The 21,824-nt window shown below is 41.3% G+C and overlaps 2 protein-coding genes across 3 annotated transcripts; both read left to right on the forward strand.

Moving 5' to 3' along the window:
- The first annotated feature begins 301 nt into the window (after positions 1-301).
- creb3l3a (cAMP responsive element binding protein 3-like 3a) lies at positions 302-7,137 on the forward strand. Of its 2 annotated transcripts, none has more exons than XM_028404548.1 (10): positions 302-572; positions 985-1,101; positions 1,287-1,533; positions 2,114-2,247; positions 3,098-3,208; positions 3,311-3,417; positions 4,284-4,352; positions 4,556-4,640; positions 5,704-5,797; positions 6,416-7,137. In XM_028404548.1, exons 1-10 carry the CDS (start codon positions 552-554, stop codon positions 6,730-6,732), a joined length of 1,302 nt encoding a protein of 433 aa, XP_028260349.1. In that variant the 5' UTR covers positions 302-551; the 3' UTR covers positions 6,733-7,137. The 2 variants fall into 2 exon arrangements, with proteins under 2 accessions (XP_028260349.1, XP_028260351.1); XM_028404550.1 differs by having other exon boundaries at positions 306-572; positions 1,290-1,533.
- Positions 7,138-13,822: 6,685 nt separating this feature from the next.
- rxfp3.2b (relaxin family peptide receptor 3.2b) lies at positions 13,823-16,225 on the forward strand. The gene has a single exon (XM_028404551.1). The coding sequence runs from the start codon at positions 14,013-14,015 to the stop codon at positions 15,213-15,215; it is 1,203 nt and encodes a 400-aa protein (XP_028260352.1). The 5' UTR covers positions 13,823-14,012; the 3' UTR covers positions 15,216-16,225.
- The last annotated feature ends 5,599 nt before the right edge of the window (positions 16,226-21,824 follow it).

Here is a 21,824-nt window from a genome sequence, read left to right on the forward strand (position 1 = left end):
GAAATCCAATGAGACAAGCTGAATGTGCCTTTAAACATCAGACACACACGTACACACACACACTTATATAATAATTAATCTATACTGTCGCAGATCATTAGAAATCCTTTTGTTCTGTAATGTTTTAAAAGCAGTGTTGACTGTCTCAAAAAAGAAAAACTCCCTGCACTGTCTGATCGTTGTGTTATGACTATATGCCAAAGGTCAGAGCTATCCTTATGTCAATACACTATCAAAAAAATAAGAGAAAAGAAAACAACAGACTTTGCCCTTTCTGATGGTTCGCATCTTCCTGGAGACTTCATGTCTTCACTCTCCTTACAGACAGAGTGAGTGAAGTGAGTCAGTTGTGTCTCGGCTGCCAATCAGATCACTGTTATATCTTCTCATAGCCAATGAGGCCTAAGCAAACTATTGCGGCTGGGTGTGTTGAGTTGGAGTTTAAACTTTGGACCCAAGAAGAAGAGCTGGGAGATACAGCTAGGACTTGAGACAAAGCTGTTCCACAACAAAGTAAAGGGAATATTTTGTCTGGATCAACCAGGAAAACTATGGAGCACTACAGAGTCCAGGTAAATGCTTAAATGTTTGTCTTTGCATCGCAGTAACCCAAATATAGGTTACTGTAGCCGAGGAAAGTAAGAGCAAAGTTTAAGCTTGAGAGGAAAATGAAAGCTTTGAATCTAAATCTGTACATGAATGATTGCTATAGAATCATAGTCAAATGAGATATTTGATTTATTATCAGTCAGTGTCCAAAGAACTGTCATACAGACTAGATATCTACACGGGTCAGGAGAACATATCGTACTGTACAGTGTGTTCAGGGAGGGATTGTGGTGAATTGTTGGCAGTAGAACAGCAGCCTCCTGCTGTGGCAGCATATCAGACCTTTATAGTCTTTTTTGTTTTGCTTCTAAAAACATGACAAAGACAAAGACAAAAGCCTCTGTGTGGCCATTAAATGTCATGATCTCATTTCAGGACTGTGATGGCATTGAGCTGCTAGACTGGCTCTTTGATCAAAATGACGGAATTCTCCGCCATGAGGAAACGGGACACCATAGCAACCATCCAACCTGGCCAATCCAGGACCCAAATGTGCGTGAGACTAATGTCACTCATATGTGAGAGCAAAGCTGTTATGCTTTTTTAGTTGTCGTATAAATTCTTCTTGATGGACGCTGTAGGCCTTTTGTTAGATTTTTTAAAAGACTGTCCCATCTCTCACCATGTTGTCATCTCACACAGACACACTAATGACAGCACTTAGGGTTTTCACCCAGCAGATGCTGCGGCCGGCTGAACATGCAGACAATGACTTTCTCAACGTCCTCCTGAGTGGAAGTGAATCTGTGCCAGCCTCACCGCTCTGGTCTCCATCGCACAGCGACAGTGGGATAAGTGAAGACCCTCCCTCTGACCAGATGGACAGTCCTCAGCGCCCTGAGAGCCCCCCTGGGGACAACCAGTGCTTTGGTACAAGACCACAAACCAAGTCGTACCTGGAAGCCAGCGTCCCCATTGATCTTAGTGAGTCAAGAAAAACATTCACAGTGGCATCAGTTTTTGTTATTTTTTTTATTAAGATTTTAGTTTGGACTTTAAATAGTAAGATAAAACATGTACAAACAGATGTCTTCAAACTTCATAGTTTGTCTGATCATATATGTTCAGCTTATTATAACAGGGAAGCAAAAACCAAGAAAATATTAATAATATTCTTCTTATTAGCTTGAAAAACATTATTCAGAATTTGCCCAAGAATATTCTGCTGTTTAAATCCACAATAAAATTGTCATTTGAGAATGGATAATTGGTGGAAAACTAATTGGAAAATCAATATGAATCCTTGTATCAGAGGACAAAGTAGGACCCAACATTTTGTGATCAATAGTATTTAAATGATCAAAGATGCTGACTTTATACCTAATAAAAAGGAAAGAACACATTATGAGTAATTAGTATTTGCACACCTTTCGGCCTCAAAATGTCATTTCTCAATATTTTGGTTGGTTTTTACTACATAGTCCGAGCTGACACCAGTAAGTCCTAATGATCTTTGTTTGCATGTTCTATGTGTGTGTGTATTACTGTGTGTGTGTGGGTGCAGATGGCTGGGAGCTGGGCTTCCCAACGGGCAAGACAAGGATTACACAATATCCCTCTGACGTGCATAAACCGCAGCTGTCCTCTGGCTTCCCGCTAACTGTCAAAGATCTGCTACTCTCTGGCACGCCGGAGCTGGTAAGTGTGTCCCAGCCTTGTCAGAGTGAGTAAGGATGGTGGAGAGGAGAAAGCAGCAGTGTCTTTGTATATGTATATGAACATTTTCTGCCAGCTTGACTCATGCAGAAAACCTTTTCATCCCTCACACCTTTTACGTCAGTGTATGTGTGCGCGCGCACTTTGGTGAAAACAAGCGGGATGACTACACTCCCTGAAATCGTGGATTCACAGAGGGACAGAGGAATTGCAAATGAAGTTCCTATTTTTAAAACTTTCATCTATGGAAAGTTTTGCTGAGCATGCAGCAGCAGCAGACACAAGATTTAAGTTTGGTTGCGGCGTATATTTGTCTTCATCTTTTACATTAAACCGCACCTTTCTTCATGAGCTGTGACATCTGACCTCATTAAATGTGCAGTAATGTAAGATCACAACACTGCAGAGAGAGTAAACCGCTCCAGCATATTAAACGCTCATCATCATTTCATTCGGAAAGAGAATATTTCTATCGTCAGGTCGAGGTCACAACAAGTAGAATAATATGTTGGTGCTTCTGGAAATTGAGGGCGTGCGGAGGAGTGGATTTGAGCACACTCCAAGCATTGATCCCATCTTCTCAGGCTGGTTTAATACGATGAAGGAGAACATGGCAGAATGCAACTTAGGTTCTCATCGTAATTGCTTTGAGGTAGCCATGAAATGAGAGTGATGAAGGTGGCCTGATGGGCTGCACTCATTTAACTACTTCCTGCGAGGCTGTAGGGAGAGAGAGGGAGAGGGAGTCGAAGAGAGGAAGAGGGCAGAGACTAAATTTAATCAAACAGCAGTGTTGATGTTTTAAATATTAGTATTCATATCTCACCACCAGCCCCCACAACCTTCCCAAAAGTCCATTCAAGAGTTGATTCTCAATGAAGATGAGAAGAAGCTTTTAGCAAAGGAGGGGGTCACTCTGCCCAGCCAGCTGCCTCTCACAAAGGTATGTTGCTATCAATGCCTAAACAATGAAAAACTGTTATCGGCTCCTGGAGCTTATCCCAAAGAGGATCAGAATGAAAATGTTCCTCCATCTGTCCGTCAGTATGAAGAAAGGATTCTGAAGAAGATACGCAGAAAGATTCGCAATAAGCAGTCTGCTCAGGAGAGCAGGAAGAAGAAGAAAGAGTATATTGACGGGCTGGAGAGCAGGTAAGCTTCTGAATTATACAGGAAAGCAGAGAAGTGATGATGGGCGTGCCTGTTTCAGCATGCTAACGATTAGGTTCAGCTGCTGCTGAGGCAAAAAAAACAGCAATTTCTTCATTATATTTTCCTGTTATAGCCTCACGGCAGCCGCCAGTCAGTCCATTTCAGTGGACCATGAATGTCACCTTGTGTCACTGTGGTTTGATTCTGGCATTTGTCATATGTCATTCCCTGCTCCCTCCGTGTTCACTGTCTGTCAGTGAAGTTGTGAGGTAATTGAGGCTCTTTGCTGAGCCCCAAAGGCACAAAATATTTCTGAGAGCAGCATGCAGAGACGTGATACTCACATTCAGACTCTGTGTTATCCTTTTTTGTTATTTGCGGGCAGGGACGTTAAAAAACACACATACATGTCTGCCTCTGCAGAGATCAGAAATTACTCAGGAAGGAAGTCCAGGCCAGTGTCTTCTGCTTGAAAGAATATTAACAAGTGAAATTGTCCTGACACTAAGAGAAAAAAACAAAATCAGTGTCAACACAGCCTGTAAGACCGTGTGAACACGTCCACTGTGCAGGTTTGGACAGACTCCCAGTGGTACAACACCTAAGTATTTGCAATGCTCCCAGCATACTTGTAGACAGAAAAAAGCTTAAAAAAGAGCCACTCTTAAAAAAGGAATGACAGAACTGTTCCCAGTAAAGAAAAGAAGTCAAGAGGTTAAAAGACACAAAGATTCGGACAAAAGGGAAATTGACACTTGACTTATTTTTTTTATTTTTATGTTGATACAATAAACCTTTTAATAATTGTCGTTTTTCCACATTCGCCCTACCGCTCCACTCTTTCCCTTGTATATTATTCCCTTAAGGATGGCTGCCTGTAATGCACACAACCAAGAGCTGCAGAGAAAAGTGTCCCAGCTGGAGAAATGCAACATGTGAGTGTTTTCAAAATGAGACTTCTCTTTTTATTTCTAACCATTCCTTCCTCTGTTATCCTCTTGGTGATGTTTGTTATGAGATTTATTTGCCTTTGGCGTTTTGCCTGCTTTTCTGGTCCCTCCAGCCCTGTGTTAATCCAATTATTTTTGTCTTTTTCTATTCCTCATCTTTCCCTTCCCACCCATATTCATCTCCACAGGTCACTAATGGAACAGCTGCGCAGGCTGCAAGCCCTGGTCATGAATACATCTAACAAGCCAGCCCAGACCGGGACATGTGTACTGGTATGGCTGTCCTCTGTGTGTGTGTGTGTGTGCCAGTCAGATTAACAGAGCAGGTGGACACAGCATATGACGCACATTGACAACATCACCTTCATACAGTCAACAGTTACTATGGCTGGATCAGCCATTAAGAATGACCAATGTAGAAATGTACACAATAAACAAAATGACTGAAAGGACAAATTAACAACAACACTCAAAGATCTGTACTGAACCAGGACAGTCAGCCATAGTGAAATTATTAGAACAAGTGAATATGAAATCTTTGGTAGCAACATGAATGCCAAATATGGGTCACTCCAAAAAAACAACACAATTGACCATCTGGAGAGACTGGCAGAACAGATAATCAGGCCAAATTTTGTCGTTTGTGATTTGACATTGTGGCTGTTTATAGTGCTTGTGCAGCACATCCTTATGAAAAAACTCCAATAATACATCAGTCAGATGCAACACCAAGCTACTGTAGGACTACAGCCACAATAGTCTGAGTTAGGAGGTTCAAGTCTCCCTAACCACCAGTTGTTTAAGTTTCATTTTTCATCACAGCTGAATTTTGCATGTAATTGGTAAGGTTAGATATTAAAGAACAAGGTAAGGGGTTTGGTAAAGAGCTCCTTAAAACACATGAACTCACAACTTTAAATACCTTTTACATGCAAAACCCTTACTTTTGATGGCGATCAACCTCATGTTATGTTTCCCTGTTAAGGGCCAGCTGTACTTGTGGCTAAACAATGAAAACATGTTGTTTCAGGATTCAAAGATAATCTATTCTACTTCTCTGAATGGATGCCATTGATTTCCTTTGATCACCACAGTGGAATAAACTGCCAAACCTGAGGCAAAATGAAGAGGAACTTTTAATCTATAAATATGAATAAATCTCAGTTCCCAGTCACTGAATGTTTTTTTCACAGGATAGCAAGAAAATGATTACTGTTTCTTCTGGACCTGGAAGCATATTCACACATATTCCATTCAAGCCGCTACTTATTCAGAGTTTCAAGAATGTTGAAAAAAAATCTAACTCCTGTTCCCTGTATTTAATTTTTTTTCTTAGGTTCTTCTGCTGTCCTTCTCCCTAATCCTGTTCCCCAGCCTCAAGCCCTTCTCTGACACCAAGGTCAGCCAAGGAGACTTCAGTCCAGTCAGAAGTAAGTAACCTTCACCAGCAAATAGCTTTGTACGGCTGCCTGCCAGCTAATCCAGCACCTCTCTGTCACAGCTGCAGAGCTTGTTAGAGCTGCAGTCTCACCCACTGCTGCAAAGGTTCTCACCCGCAGAGCCTCACAGCCTGCTCCGCCTGTCGGAGGATTTGCTGTCATCTTGCGTTAAAGATTAGAGGACCAGCACCATGCATTATCATTACGCTTATTAAGCTATTGCTCTGTCAACAGCTTCTGATGAATTACTGAATTATCAAATTTATTGGAATAACCCCACTAAATGTCATTTTTTAATTATTAAGCGAGATTAGGATTTGCACAGCAGCAAGGTGTAATTTGTTACCATAAGTGGTCTGACGGGCTTGAAAAAAGCAATCAATGATTTACTCTGACTGCCGACGGCCATGCTACAAGTTTTCAGAAGGTTTAATGTGTGAATTTGACGATGTACTCTCTAATGTGTGAATGAATGCACACACACACACAACCGCAGTGCCAGTTATAAAAAAAAACACCATAATAAGCAGAGCTGCATTCCTACAGAGGCTTGGACTTATTTATTTATTTATTTATTTTCCACCTCCTCTGTGTCTAATTCTCCCACAGTCCAGTCACGGTCCCTGCAGAACCTCCAGGCATCCCGTGTGCTGCATGTCATTGACTCTGCGTTCTCTGCTGAGGATGAAGCACAGCCTCTGCACCGGCATTTCCCAGGAGACAGGGGATTGGAAGATATTACTGCACTGATGGGGAAGCTGGGAGTAAAGCAGGAACAGTCGAGTTTGGAGTCTGTGTCTCTAAATAGCAGTCAGGAAGACAGAATCAGTCATTTCCATGTAGACCCAATTACTGGTCACATAGCTACTGTGACCTTGAATCCTCATCGCCCTGCTGGACTACAACCACATGCTGATGACATGTAGGAAAAATAAAGAAATTAGCCCTATGTAATCATCTTAGCATTAGAGCTGGGAATTATTGAGGACTGTTGTTTGCACACACACACACACACACACACATAGGGAAAATTATGTTTTAATCAAATTCTTTTTTTGCCTTTATGTTGTCTGCATGTTTTTTTGTTCCACTACAATCACCATGACCTGTGTGCTTTGGCCTCCGTGTGTGATAAAATTGTAAATTAGTGTTTGAGTCTGGGTAAATATTGCTGTGATGATGTGTACACTTCTGATCTATATGGATAATTTTTCAGAAAGTTAAAAGATTATAAAAGCATCTGAAGAACTGATTCTAACACTGTTAAGATTCATTTGTGGATGAAAAAGCTTCAAATAAAAGATGTCACAAGAAAAGCAGAGGTTATGAAATGCTGTTGATTCATTTTTTTTCTATATGAAATTTTCAAGCTTTAATAATTAAAAAGCAGCTCGGGGCACGCAGTGCAGCATCTCTCTTTTTACAGCTTCACTGCCTGAAAAGTGTTTACACATGTCTCAAAGGGTGAGCAGGCTGCAGCAGCTTTGACAGAGACGTGCTTTACAAAGACAGAAGACAGAAAACTGGGCCAAAGGTGGGACAGGTGACCTCTTATCTCATGAGTCAGAGTTTTTTTTTTTTTTTTTTTACTCAGCTGATATATTTATTTGTTGAAGGCAGGCTGTTGCTTGTGTCCACAGCACAGACTCACTGCCTGGATTGTCATTGCCAAACACACAATGATGGGATGAAAGTGTTCTTAACCCAGCCGCCTCTCAGGCCGGGATTTCATCTAACATCGGTCTGACTTGTCCGGGTTGACATTTTCTGAAAGATTGAAGATTCAATTGTGGGATTAAAAGATCCACTCTAGAAATCATCTGGTCATATAGTTTTTTTCTGACAGAAGAGAAAAATAAATAAATAAATCACACTAAAGATAGGACAGCGTCTCTGACACGTGGATTTATCATATTAAAAAACATGTTTTTTGGCTCTCTGCAGACCAGATGCAACGTGAAGGGAACATTAATTTCGTAACAACAACCCAAAACTTCAACAAAACACGTGCTTTTTGCATGAGAGATTGAAAGAGTTTAGTGTTATTTTTTGCTTCTCCAGATGACAGCTATCTTTCTGAATGTGGCCTTTGAGAGCTGCTGTAAACACATGGTCAAACGGCACATTGTATCTTGTTCTTGGCAAGCCTTAATAAGGAAACTCCAGGGAAGTCACAGCTGTTATGGTTCTACAGAGAGGACGGAAGCAGATGATGAAAATTCATCCCATAACAAGTTTTCTCATGTTTCTTCTATTGAGTCACTTCATGCCTGACTTTGCTCAGGGCTGGTCTAAAGTTTTACATATACTTATTAGTAGGCACTTATTTCTTACTTATTTCAAGAAAACAATGCCTTATAGTAAAACCCAAGGCACCTCGTACCTGCCTGTGGACACACAACAAACCATGTGTCAACACAACCAGCAGGCTCATCTCTCTTTCTCTGATCTCCAACCTGGCTTAGTTCCTTTTTTATTTGACTCTGTCATGCTCCGTCTTTAATCAGGGTGAAAGTCTCTTGACCGTCAGTGTTTCTAATCAGCACCTTAACCCATCACTTTGATTAAACAGATCCCTATGGAGCCGAGGGGGCTTTATACACCGGCTCCCACTGATTTTGGTTAGTCATGAGGGAATGTAAGGAACACTGAGTGTCTCCCAATCATCTTCTTCTTCTCTTTCTCTCTTTTTTAATCTACAAATGGACTTTTTCTTTCAAGGAGCGAGGACGACCCAGATAAACTCACTGTTCTGTTTGTTTTTTTTTGCAAGATTCCTCAGCACCGCCAAACTTTCTTATTAACAAAATTGTTTTTCCAATTTCACAGAGAGAATTAAAACAACTAAGCACATTCTCAAGCCTGAGAGCTCACATTGTGTAATCAATATTTCACACCAGCGAGGTGTGAGGGTGATTCAGGTGCTACCGCTCTGATGTTTGTTTCCATACAATCCACTTTTCTGCTGCAGCTCCGTGTGCTAAATGCCACACGGTGCTGAGTGCTCAGTCTAACATAAAGCATTGTATAGACTCTATGACTCAAGATGAGATACCATTGTCTAATGCAGCTGATCCGTGCTCTGAGCTGAGCTCACTTTTGTCATCACAGTACTGTAGAGCTCACACTACCTGCTTCCCATTTTAAATGCAGCCTCTTAATGTCACTCATTTCCATCTTTACTGTACACTGTAAGCTGCCCAAATATCATCTGCATGCCACCTCTGTGACCCTCATCCCAACAGCACAGGAAATTATCTGTGTTATCCGACACCGGCCCGGTGAGGATCGACTGATAATGCTGGTCCCTTGGCAGAAACTAAAAGGTTAAACATAATTAATCTCTGAATTCATAGAACACATAATATTTATACACAGGCTCAATGTGATTGACTCATTTGTGAATTAATTCACACCCAAGTTAAAAGGATGTGAAGGCTTCACACGTGTGCAGCTCCACAGAAATTAGGAAATGAGTCACACGCTGGATGCCAATAATAGTAACGTGTTATATTATTGGTTTTCATCAATGGAGAAAGATTATTTAATTAAAGTATGAATGAAATAATGGGATTAAATGAGGAATATTATGTGGAATATACTGTTATTTACAATTATGGACTCCTATCATCGATTACAATTCTATGCATTATAGCACACATCCGCTCCCTGCAGATTAGCTGCATATAGTGGCTGCCGTGTAGAGATTAATTATCCCTTACCTCACAGCGTGTGTCAGACTACCCTTGATAAATAATTTGTTCTTTCTCATTTGATGTGCTACTTAAAATGACACTGATGCAACTTTGTAAGCGGCGTGAACAGCTGAATTCAGTGACGATACGGACACACAGACCAAACAAATAATCATCAACTCACCACAGTCTCAACACAGATTGTGCCAGGAATATTATTAGTAACACTGGAGGCACATTTCTCCACAAACAATCCATGCAGCTGCTCTTTCTTTCTTTCTTTATGGATTGTAACATGACAAAAATACAACAGTTAGTTGTCATAGAAGCTTAAACTGGCCTAAATGGAAATAAATTATGATTCTATGATGACGTCTTGAAGTCACTGCAATTACTCCTGCCTCTGATCACTATGTCAGAACTGCGAGCTGGATGAGTACTGTAAAATGTGAGGGCAGACACCTCGCTGTGAGTAGGAAGCCTTTTAAATCAGCTTTGATCCAGTCACCTTATTAAGACTCTTGGCAAATTGGAAGTAATGTATAATTGGTGCACTCCATGACTTTAAGAGATAGTCTATCATAAACAATGTTAATAGCTCCTCCCCTGTTCATAGAGTCATGTATTTTTGAATGGTTTGGTGTAATAACAGGATGAGATTCTGATTTTATCCTGCCAGGCTGATTTGCATCAAAATATCAAAACTATATGAAGCCCAGCTATGGCTTTCCTTCTAAAGTTTTCACAGGATTTGGGTTAATGGCATGCAAATCCATTTGAAAATTCTTTTGTGTTTTACTTTTACGCAGCTTAGAGACAAACCTTTGAATTCTAAAACTGATTTATTTATTTGTATAATTGTTTCCTATTTTGACATGAGCTATCTAGACAAACACCCACATACAGGCTTTTTATTTTCAAATGAGTCATTACAGGCCACACATCAGTTCAGTCAACTTTCAGCATGATAAAACAACGACTGGATAGAGGAGGGGTGAGCTAACACACACACACACACATGTGCAGTGCAAACAACTGAAGGTTTCATTAACCGGGCACCGTGTCACCACAGAGCTGGTGGCTGCACTAAACCTAAGGACTATAAATAAACGTGTTTATGCATCATTTACCTCAGACACATTTTTATATAATCTCTACAGAGAAAGTAAGAGTTCAAAGACAGCAATTCTGATTAAAACTGAGCCTTTATACTGTTACTTTGAAGAGATTTAGTCATTTTGAAGAACACAAATAAAAGGAAAGTTACCCCTGTGTGTGAACAAAGGACAAAAACACACTTTGTATAAAATCGGGGAGTGTAAAACAGCATGCATTTAAATTGTCCTTAAAGCAACGAATGTGAGGCGTCAGCTCGTGGATGAATGTTTGACAGAGGAATTGCATCCACAGAACACAGCCTGTGCCAAATATTAGCCTAACAGATGACAATCTGAAATTGTTCCTTTTCTGCTCTGGAATACTAATCATTCCCAAGGTGATCCCAACTCTTAGCCAGTGGCCAGAGCTCTGTGAACTGGTAACCACACACTTAAAACACCAGATTTTGTACGCCATCAGTATTCAGTATGGGCCTACTGGGACATCATAGTAAACTCTTCATTTATTCAAGGAGACGGACAGAACTCTCAGCACACTCACATCAAAACATATCCATCGAATCATTCTGTGGTTTGTTTTAATGGGTCTGTCAGGTGGGATGAATGAACAGAGATATTCCCTTGGGTCAGTTACACAGAGGTCACTGAAGGCTTATCAGTCATTAAACACAAAAAGGGGCATTCAGGTGCAGCCTTTATTTCCTTTGCTGATATTATGTTATGTCTATCCGAAACAGCACGTGGAGTGACTTCTTTGTCATTGCATCACTCTTACTGCTTCACTGGTGTCCTGAAAGTACCGGTCAGATAGCTCAATGTGTGTGTATGTGTGTGTGCCCTGCCTGTTCCTAGCATGTCTGTTCTTTTGTGAAGTGGTTACAGCCTTTTGTTATTGTTTTTTCACAAAATGTATCAGTGGTTTTGAAGGGTTTTATATTTTTGTCTTTACTTCTTGTGTTTGCTTTGGGTCCTCTGTCTTTTGAACCCTGAGGCATACAGAAGTTAAACAGTTGCTGGTGGATACAGTCAGCAGACTTAAGGCAGATGTCCTTGTGTGTGACTGTGTTTTTGATTATTTTCAGCCATTTTTGGGTTGAAAGAGGTTTTCAAAGTGAGGCAGGCCTCCCAAAAAAGGGTTCCAGACCATTTCAGGGGAGGCTCAGTGAACAGAAGAAAAGGAATATCACAGTATCATTCAAAAGGAGAACAGTACACCAGATATACTGTATGTGTGCTGTTTGCTTAAATAGAGGGATACTGTAGCACTTTTCTAGTGGCATAATAGGAACACAAACCTTCATCAGACAACATACCTAATACCAGGATATTTAAAGGGCTGAATGTCCGTAGAGTCAAACGAGGCAATCGTCATCCAGCAAGCAGGGCTAAGCAAGTAATGTTTCCCAAACTTCATCTGAAGAGTGGCCCCAGGCTTGGACTTAGCGTAACAGAAGCATAATGTAAGGGTAGCAAGAGCCGCTGTGTGTTTTGAAAATAAAACACCATTAGCGAACTATCCCTCTTTTAATATCTGGAAAGAACACAGCCACATGAGGAGAGATTCATTTTGGAAGTAGAGAAACAGCATTTCATATGATCAGATGCTTTTCATAAGGACCACAGAAAGGAAAAGGCAGGGAGAGAAGCAGCAACTGTCTTCAGAGTGGAAGGTTAAAAGTTGCCCTGTAACCCAGCCTGATACATGTAGAGAGGACATCAACCATCAGGTAAACAGGCAGACTCACTACATGATTTTGTGAATCTTGCAGGAGCTTGTAACCTACACACGGATACGCTACGCTTTTAGACATGTGTCTGGTTGATGTCTCGCTGAAGACCAATTCAGGACCAGTGCAGCATGCACACACGATGTCTCTTTCCTTTTGGTTCATTCTAATGGGCCCAGAGAGTCCGTTTGTCTCATTGTGCAAAGCCTCCTGAACGTCTTCTACAGCCTGACGTGGCTTGAGGAGTGGTGAGGTGAGGCTGCATGACCTTTTTTTTTACATCTAAGCACTCAGTTAATGTTTTTACCAATATGCAAAACAGGTTGCTTTGCATCAGCCCGAGCAATTACTGTTAGTTTTTTTCACATTTCTGTCTTCTGCGGTAAAGTGAGGTGTCCCTCACAGCTGCATAATAACTGCAAATGGATCAACAGAGGTTTGGTGAAATGTCAGGTGCTTAGTAAGTACAGACTTATTCTTCATCACACATTTGAACACTTAGAACATTAAACCAGGCATTCTGTCAGTGCCCGCGCATTCAGAGGTTTAAGAATTGTTAAGATGACAAGAAGTGGGTCGCAATGGATTAAAAGTCTGCAGATTTATATGTTTTTTTCATCCTGTCTTTTTAATTTGTTCAAAAACGTACAGGATGGGATTACTTACAGAGAAGGAAAGTGATTTTAAAGAACTCTGGGTAATGGGGAAGTACTCCACATGTTGTAAGCATGTTTCCCTTTTATTGATCGCAGCTGGAAGCTGGTTCATTTTTTTTGATGACAGTTTTTTTGGTGCAGCACATGTTTTGACAGAGGAAGCATATTATTATAATTTAAATGGATACAAAAACCACATAAGCCTCATAGAAATGATGCAAAGTAAACCCATTCTGTGCACATTTTCTTCCAGGACCTGTGATCTACTTTAAAATATTTACTTCTAGGGATTTATGCTGAGGTTACTGAGAGCATCATATTTTATAGTCTCTCTGAATTGTATTTAATAATGAAAATGACATTCATCTTTTCTCAGTCAGCCTCATGCTACAAAAGCCTTATGTTTGATGTCCTTGACACTTGTCCTTCACCTCCACAACTGACAACAACGAGAGGAGTGAGGACGTCACGCAGCACTGTGTACACTCATACATCAGCACAGGTTTCCTCTCTGCACTTTGCATTTTACGCGCACTATTTGTCTCCGAAAGCTCCCTTTTTTTAAAAAAAAGCCGGCACAGCTGCAAACATGATTATCAAAAGAGGTGTCCGTGTCGTGTCAAAATGCATTACGCTTCACCCCTGACGGACATTCTGGGAGACTTTGATGTGGCTGCAGCTATCAGAGCGTGCATTCGCTCTGGTCCAATCATCCGCCTGGTGAGGTGAGGAGCGTCGACCGCGCGACTGAGCTCTGCGCGTTCACGTGGAGCCTATAAACGGACGTGGCGCGCAGAGAGCTGTGAGTAGTCGTGGAGAAATGAGAAGAGGATAATCGCGGGAGAGGATGGCATCCATACCGCTGTGGGAGATAACCTGACACACACACACACACTCTCAACAGGAATTCTAAAAATGCCATCACCACAAACTTTTCTCTCTCTGTTGTAACACACAGCAGCTCTCTAACTTTGCCATTTCAGGTGATATGTGAGAAAGAGACTCCGGTCATGCAGCTGAATGAGACTGGAGTTCAGACACTGGCTCCAGAGCCATGTGAACAGCAGATTCCACAGGAGGACAACACTGGAAACTGCAGCGGAGGTTCCACGGGCAACCTGTCACTGCACTGCTGGCTGCAGCTCCTCACCAAGGAATCTATCATGGAATTTCAAGGAGACAGCTCCAGTGTAGTGGTGCGTGTGATGATAGCGTGTGTGTACTCCATAGTCTGTGCACTGGGGCTGGTAGGAAACTCTCTGGCTTTGTATCTGCTGCACTCCCGTTACAGGCAGAAGCAATCATCTATCAACTGCTTTGTGATGGGACTGGCTATCACAGATCTGCAGTTTGTTCTCACTTTACCCTTCTGGGCGGTGGACACAGCCCTGGACTTCCGCTGGCCATTTGGCCGTGTGATGTGTAAAATTATCAGCTCTGTTACCACCATGAACATGTATGCCAGCGTATTCTTCCTCACAGCTATGAGTGTGGCACGTTATTACTCTATCTCCTCTGCACTGAAGATGCACAGTCGGCAGGCAGCAGCCGCCAGGGCCAAGTGGACCAGCCTGGGCATCTGGGCTGTCTCCCTGCTGGCCACTTTGCCTCATGCCATCTACTCCACCAGCGCCCAGGTGTCGGACGAGGAGCTTTGCCTGGTGCGCTTTCCAGACTCAGGCACCTGGGATCCGCAGCTTCTTTTGGGTCTGTACCAGCTGCAAAAAGTCTTGGTGGGCTTCCTCATCCCTCTGATCATAATCACTGTGTGCTACATACTGCTGCTGCGTTTCATCCTTAGCCGACGCATCGCGGGCGCAGCAGACCCAGAAGTGAAGCAATGCCGCCAAAATCGGCGCTCCAAAGTCACCAAATCCATCGCCATCGTGGTTCTGTCCTTCTTTCTGTGCTGGCTTCCCAATCAGGCTCTGACACTGTGGGGGGTGCTCATAAAGTTTGACCTTGTGCCCTTCAGCAAAGCTTTCTACAACGCCCAGGCCTACGCCTTTCCCCTGTCCGTGTGTTTGGCACACACCAACAGCTGCCTCAACCCCGTGCTCTACTGCCTGATTCGCCGTGAGTTTCGGGCAGGCCTCAAGGAGCTCCTCCTCCACGCCACGCCCTCCTTTAGGAGCTTGACTCATCTGCTGCGTCGTAAGGCCAAAGTGGCCGAGGCTCCGCCTGTTCTAGTGCTGGTCCAAATGGATGTCTGACAGGAATGACTGGCTTACAAAGGAACTGTGGGGCACTCCCTGATTCTAGTACATTCATCTCAAGCCTGCCAACAAAGAAATACTTCATGTGGCTTTTGAAAACAATATAATAATAATAATGGACAACACAGTGGGATATGTCCCACTTTCACTGCGTTCTTCAAGATTCACTCTGTCGTACATCTCTGATTGTTACAGTAGCTTTCTGTTTCTTTCTCTCTCACTGGCAGCTCTGCTCTCTGCTATTGTGTCATAAACATGTACAGATGTTTATCACAAGTGAGATTTAAATAGCCGCAGCTCTCAGACGTGTTATGATTGAGGAGGAGGTGCTGACCAGTTGCTGTATTTGTGTTTGTTTTTTTGGTGCAACTATGTATATTTCAGGAGTGAAAAAATAAAATAAAATTTAAAGTAAAGGTAGCTCAGCTCTGTACACAAGTGAATTTGAAAGACCACAAAAAAAGCAGAAAAATGAAAAGTTTATTGGTATGTATTTATATATATTTGTGAAAATCCTAACAAAGTGCTGAAGAAGGATCTGTGCGGGTACAAAAGAGAAGAATACAGGCTGTTTTTTGCATTGTGTTAAGGAGATGGTAAAAGACGGCACATCACAAATACTTGGAAAATAAAAAAACGTGTAGTGGCTGAGATAAATGCCGTCTTTGTGGAAACCTTTGAGGAGATTCACATGAGACTTGCACCCCTGTGGAACAAATGCTGAGATGTGAGCTGCAGAGCGCATGCAGCACACCGTGTGCACACAAGTGGAAAAAATCTATGCTTGCTGTCTTTCTCCTTGTGTCTCTCAATGATCAGGTGCATTTTACTGATAGCTGCATCTGACAATGAATAATTTAGAGTTTTGAATCATTCTCTCAATGGACGGTTCATTGACGCCTTCTCTGTTAAATTACCATGTTATTTATGCAGCAGCACATCACTGAGTAACACTGCTGTAAAAATTGTGACCTGTGAAGATGTTGTCATTCTCCTGTATCCATGACTGTGACCCTAATTGTAATATTTTATACAAGACAGACATTGATTTGATGTTTTAATGGAAACTCACACTGACTGACACACTGTAAAAAAAATACAATGAAGTAAAGATTAAATGAAACTTGAACTTGAAACTTGAACTATTTGGAATATTCGGGCCAGGCCGTGTTTGAATTCAGAGCACATGCACGACGAGATAAATTAGGCAGCAGGAGCGCTGAGTGTCTGAAGAATAAAGTGGCACTGATGTTGTTGTAAAATAATCCTACAGTGTTATGAGGGCATCAGACAGACTCGCTTCCCTGCTTCTTTATTAATGAGATTTAATGTTCTCATTCTGTGCGTGCACCGCACCTCTTCAAAGACAACCTCAGCACCGAGTCAAGCTCCAAACAAAGGTGCTGACAAAAAGTGCTGTTAACTAGAATTGCTGTCAGATAGACGGGGGTAGCTTTTCTTCATCCGATCTAACAAGTTGGGAGATGAGATTAGAATTTGATTTTTTTGCTCTTCAGCAAAGCCCCTGTCACACAGAGCATAGCCAACCAGCCTCCAAATTTTGATAAATACTAAATAAAATATTACGTGGTGTTATTTTTATCGTTTGAAATGTTTTGGTGCATCATCATAAGTGTATATAATTATTAATTATGCAGGATTTTTAGCTATGAAACAAAAGCTTGATTAATGGCATACATACAAGAGAACTACCTTTTAACAACCAACAGAAGCCCTGAAGTCACGGTTCGTGAGCGAGTTAATTGCTATTTGTGTGTAAGTATGATAAGGACATTCTGCGTTCTTTATTATAAGCTGGTCAACATCTTCAAATATACATGGTCCCAGGAGTTAAACCTGTATTAAGACCATTAAATTCCCTTTTTTGTTTTGTTTTTTACTTCTAAATAAGATGCAAATTTATTGTCCCACAGCAAACCCAGGGTCTGCAATATCCCAGCCAACATTTATTGTTTGATTCACAGCTTGGGGCACAATATAATTATTTGCCGGGGGTTGTCTGCTGCACATTGCACTTGAAAGCAACACAGTTGCACAAAGAGGGGGAAGAAGGGGAGGGTCAACTGAGTCCCTGGCTCAGTTTTGCCCCAGGGGCCCCCTAGTGGGTTAACCTGGCCATGCTGGGAACAGAATTATTTTCAGCAAATAACAGGAGTCAGCACCTTGTGCAACCTTTAGCCAGTCAGAGAAGAACATCCAAAAAAAAAACATAACTGTACTTACTAGGAATTTTGATGATGTATATCAAAGGCTTTTCTCTAATAGTGTTTCACCCCGTTTGTTCAAAAGAGCACATCCAGGTGAAGACCTGTTCATCCATCCTAACATGAGCGGATTTTTAATCTGTATGCGTCACAGCACTTGTGCTTCTGCCAGGTTTGTCTTTTTATATTGGTTTCATTGTTTGTAGAAGAAAAAAGAAAAAAAACCTGCATGACAGAGATTTGTGCCACCAGCATGTGCATCACGCAGGGTAATCCACAGGAAATGGTTAAGGGTTAGTCTCACTGTCTGTAACAAGAGACAGTCCTCCCGGCCAACAGGCAAATGACCCGTAATGAAAAGTAAGCATGCAAAATCCCATAAAATGATAATGAACAAGTGCCGTGGAGACACAAACTGTTTAGCATTTATGTGTTATTCTTAGTGGATCTCCTTTCCCCAGACAAAAGGCAGACATGAGTACGTTTGGGCTGTTTTCTTATTACATCTGACCTATATTTCTCTAGACCTCATTATTTTTGTTTTGTGTGGGTAGCCACGTATACAGAAATCATTTTCGCACAGTACTCTGCCCTCAGCAGTTCAGTTTGACACGATACACCTTCCCTGGATTTATATTTCTTTAATAACCCTTGCCTTCATATACTGCATACAGGTTGGATAGACTGAAAAGCTGCCATGTGTCAGCAGTAACCTAGAAATTTCTCTGTTAAGTGCAAGTAAGTGCTGAAATCAACTTTCTGAGAGAAAAAGGGAGCAACTTTAAACCTTTCTAACAATGAAAGGTGCCTGTAGGGGTGGACATGGTGGACTGGCTGACAAAGTCAAGGCAGTAGAAAGGCTCTCTTATTTTGATTACAGTGCTACCGAGTTTTTATGTCACACTAGGTTTTGGCTTGAAAAGAAATGCATGATTTTCTTTCACTCTTTCTGAACGCGCTCACAACGCGAGTTAACAGCATAAAAGGGTTGTTGAGATTTCCAATTAAAGTGTTAACTTCCATTTGTTTTTCTCTTTCCCTCTCACCACTGCTAAGAGTTTCAGCAGTAAGTAAACAAACTTATCAATAATCACTGTACCATTCATGTCAGGCTGTTTGATCAATACTCAACCATGGTCCCCTGGCACAGGAAGTGGTAGTAGAAGGTTGCACGACACCCTTGGCGTTGACCTTTATTTGAGGCCTAATGATAGCCTGACAACACTTGCATCTCTAGAATATTTAATTGTCCCCTCATTAGCGACACACAACCAGACTCAGCAGAGGCATCGTTGACTTTTTCAACGATGGATGGGATGTTTTAGAGGAAGGTGTAGCATGTGAATGGCACACAATCTCCATCAAAAGGTTCGTGTGGTGAAAGAGACCCCGTGCAGTTATAGATCGATTATACATGTAAGGAAACAAACTGAGCTGTTCTCAAAATAGCAAATAGGCATAACATGTTTACTATGCTACCACTTTTACATGAAAAAAGAACATATACATTTTAAAATAGGAGTAAAACTGCTAATCCAGCAGACAAACCAGTCCTTTATTAATGTTTGTTGATGTGTCACATTATGAGTTTATCACAGAAAGGCTATGTTAACTGTGCATAAGCAGCCCTGGTAAATACAAGGTCAAGTATACGTTACACAAGGCTGAGAAGCAAAGAGTCACTGCATATAAAAATGGATGAATGAATAGATGGATTGTGATGAAAGGAAGGCGGTTGACATCAGGTGTCATGTTTACGCCACTGATGCTGACACCCATGACTTCTACAGAGTCATCTGACCTGAAAAATAAATGCAAATTGTACCTTCTCCCATTGCGGCTGCACAACAAAATTCACACAGTATTTTTGTGGTTGTTGCTCCTTTTTAGGCAGGGCACTCGTCGCCATGGCAACTGAGAAAGGAGGAGAAGCTTATGGGTGAACTTTAGATTGTGGAACATGTGGTGAAAGGGTGTAAAATATACAATAGAGAGAATGAAAATATTCTGAGACTGTTCAGTTTGAGGCATCACAACAAATTTAAGTTAAACTTCCTAAAAACAAAACTTTTGTAATCTGCAGCAAGTTTCTCTATCACTCACAACAGAGACTTCTGTGCACTTATTGTATGACACCATCGGGTATGCACAGTTGATTAAATTTTCAGTTGCAGTAGTCCTTTATGCCTCTGTGTCTCTGTAATCAACTTCCCTTATCTAATACTTTAAAATTATAGCCTTGTTGCACATTAATCCTCTGTTTACAGGCATTTATCTCTAAAGGCGCTCTTAAATGAGAATTGTATCCCTAATAATAAAAAAACATCACTTTCTTTTCACAGTCCCGCCAGGCCTTAATTTACTTAGGTCATAACTAATCAATCATTTAAAGCTGTAACTTTATCTTTGTGGGAGCTGTTTTCATTTTACAAATACCGTATATACTTTTCCCACATTTGGGATTTTAAGCTCATCTCGCTTCAGTAAACTAATCTACGAGTGGCCCATTTTTTTCTGGTCATATTCATTGCTCCGTCACACTCATATCATCAAAAGTCCATCACTGAATTCAATTTACTCATCTAAAGCAGCAGAATATGCTTATCTGCCTTACTGTTATGAGGTCTCATGAGCGCTTAGTAACAACACAGAGTTATAATAAGAGCCAGGCTCGGCCAGTGTGTGTGTTTCCTGGCTGTTATCTAAGCAACAAATTACATGCGTGGCGTTTGGTAAGTCACTGTGCTGCTGCCTACACAGAGTGCAGCTTATTCTGTTTCACTGCTGTGAGTACATGGCAGAGACTCCAGACACATTAATAATATGTTCATTGGTTTATCATACTGACACCTCTCAGTAAAATATCCTCTTCACTTGTCTCTTTGCTTGGAGTCACTCATATGTTTCCACAGCTTTGCACCCTGCATGATGCCCAAATACTGCAGGCACCACAGAGAGATAAGATCCAAGAACCCGGATTCCTTCTATTGTCCCTCAGGGGAAATAAGTCGATGTCAAAAAACCCCCACTTTGAACCTGAAATCTGTGCAGATTTACAAGTGAGCATGAGTTATGCTGTTGTTCAATGTGCATCCTGAAAATAGATAAAAAATGTCTGCTGGTAGGTTCGAGGTTACGCTCACCGGGAAGTCTATGTGTAAACCAAAAACATGTGAATCCAGCATAAGCTGGTGATACTTTTTTTTATATTATCAGTGGAGTAGCTTGTGTATTCATGTATTCAGTTTGGGGAAAAAGACAATGCTGTCTTGTCCTGTCTTTCTATGGAAATGATGGTGCACAGGCTCAATTAGGGGGAAACAGACAAACTAAACTAATGCTGCATCTAATTTTAGATACTTCTGTTAGTGCATTTGCATGTAGTGCAGCGTGCACACCCTAAATTTGTGTAGTGTATGCTGTGTCATTCCAGTATTTTTAAAAAACTTTTGGGACAGTCTGGTTGTCAAAATAATTTTGTCAAGATGTAGGCATTCTTCAAAGGTGAATGGAGAGGCACAGGAAACCTGTGAAATTGTTCACATTTTAGCACTCCTGGTTCCTTCGTCCTCAGTCAATGGGCTTTTTTAATGGGTTTTTAAATTAAATGCAAAAAAAGCAACACATGCTCACAAAAATGCCATGTGGCCAACACTGGTTACAGTAAGGCATTAAAATGGGGTAAGGGCTTAGGTAAAGATCACCTTAAAAATACATATTCATAACAATAAACAGATTGTACAAGGAAAAACTGCTTGGTTGCACTGTTGCAATGGGGTTAGCAATGGGGCTGGATTAAGCTGTTTTACAACAGTAATATACTGTATAATAAGGTTTTGTACTGAAGTTTGTAATGCTTTATGGGATATTCAACATGAAGCAGCACACAGCCAACAACAGTATTCTAATGTTACAAATTACAGTGAACTACACTTTTTTGACCAGTCACTAAACAGTGACTCTCTGTCGGTCGTGGACAATCCCACCAGCCAATCCACAGCTCAGCTCACTGCAGAGACAGGGGAGCATCTCACATGGACTCATTAAGCTCTGCTGTCACAGAGAAAAGGTTAGGAAATCATTCCTACTGTTCACCAACAGCCAAGTGTGTCAGATAATCAGATAACTGAATATATACAGACCTGTAACTGCTTTAAACGTTTACAGTTCTATAATGTCTTTACCTTTTTATTTATTTATTTTTCATTCTGTTGTTGTTGATGCAGCTGTTATATGACGACAGACAAACCATACACCACACAAGACGTCATGTTTTACATGGCCTTGGAGAGCACAATGTGTAACATCACTGGGCCCCGGAGCAAAGACGTTTGAGAAACCCTGATATACGTCATCATTTTGTTGAGGATTATCGTGTAAA

Source organism: Parambassis ranga, chromosome 4, assembly GCF_900634625.1.
Source record: "Parambassis ranga chromosome 4, fParRan2.1, whole genome shotgun sequence".
NCBI classification, from domain to species: Eukaryota; Metazoa; Chordata; class Actinopteri; family Ambassidae; genus Parambassis; species Parambassis ranga.

Excerpts from the sequence above, each read along its gene's own strand:
- creb3l3a (XM_028404548.1), top strand. The coding sequence starts at position 552 with ATGGAGCACTACAGAGTCCAG. Across the intron at positions 1,102-1,286 it reads GGCCAATCCAGGACCCAAAT|CAGATGCTGCGGCCGGCTGA; the intron begins GTGCGTGAGACT and ends GTTTTCACCCAG. Across the intron at positions 2,248-3,097 it reads TCTCTGGCACGCCGGAGCTG|CCCCCACAACCTTCCCAAAA; the intron begins GTAAGTGTGTCC and ends TCTCACCACCAG.
- rxfp3.2b (XM_028404551.1), top strand. The coding sequence starts at position 14,013 with ATGCAGCTGAATGAGACTGGAGTTCAGACACTGGCTCCAGAGCCATGT.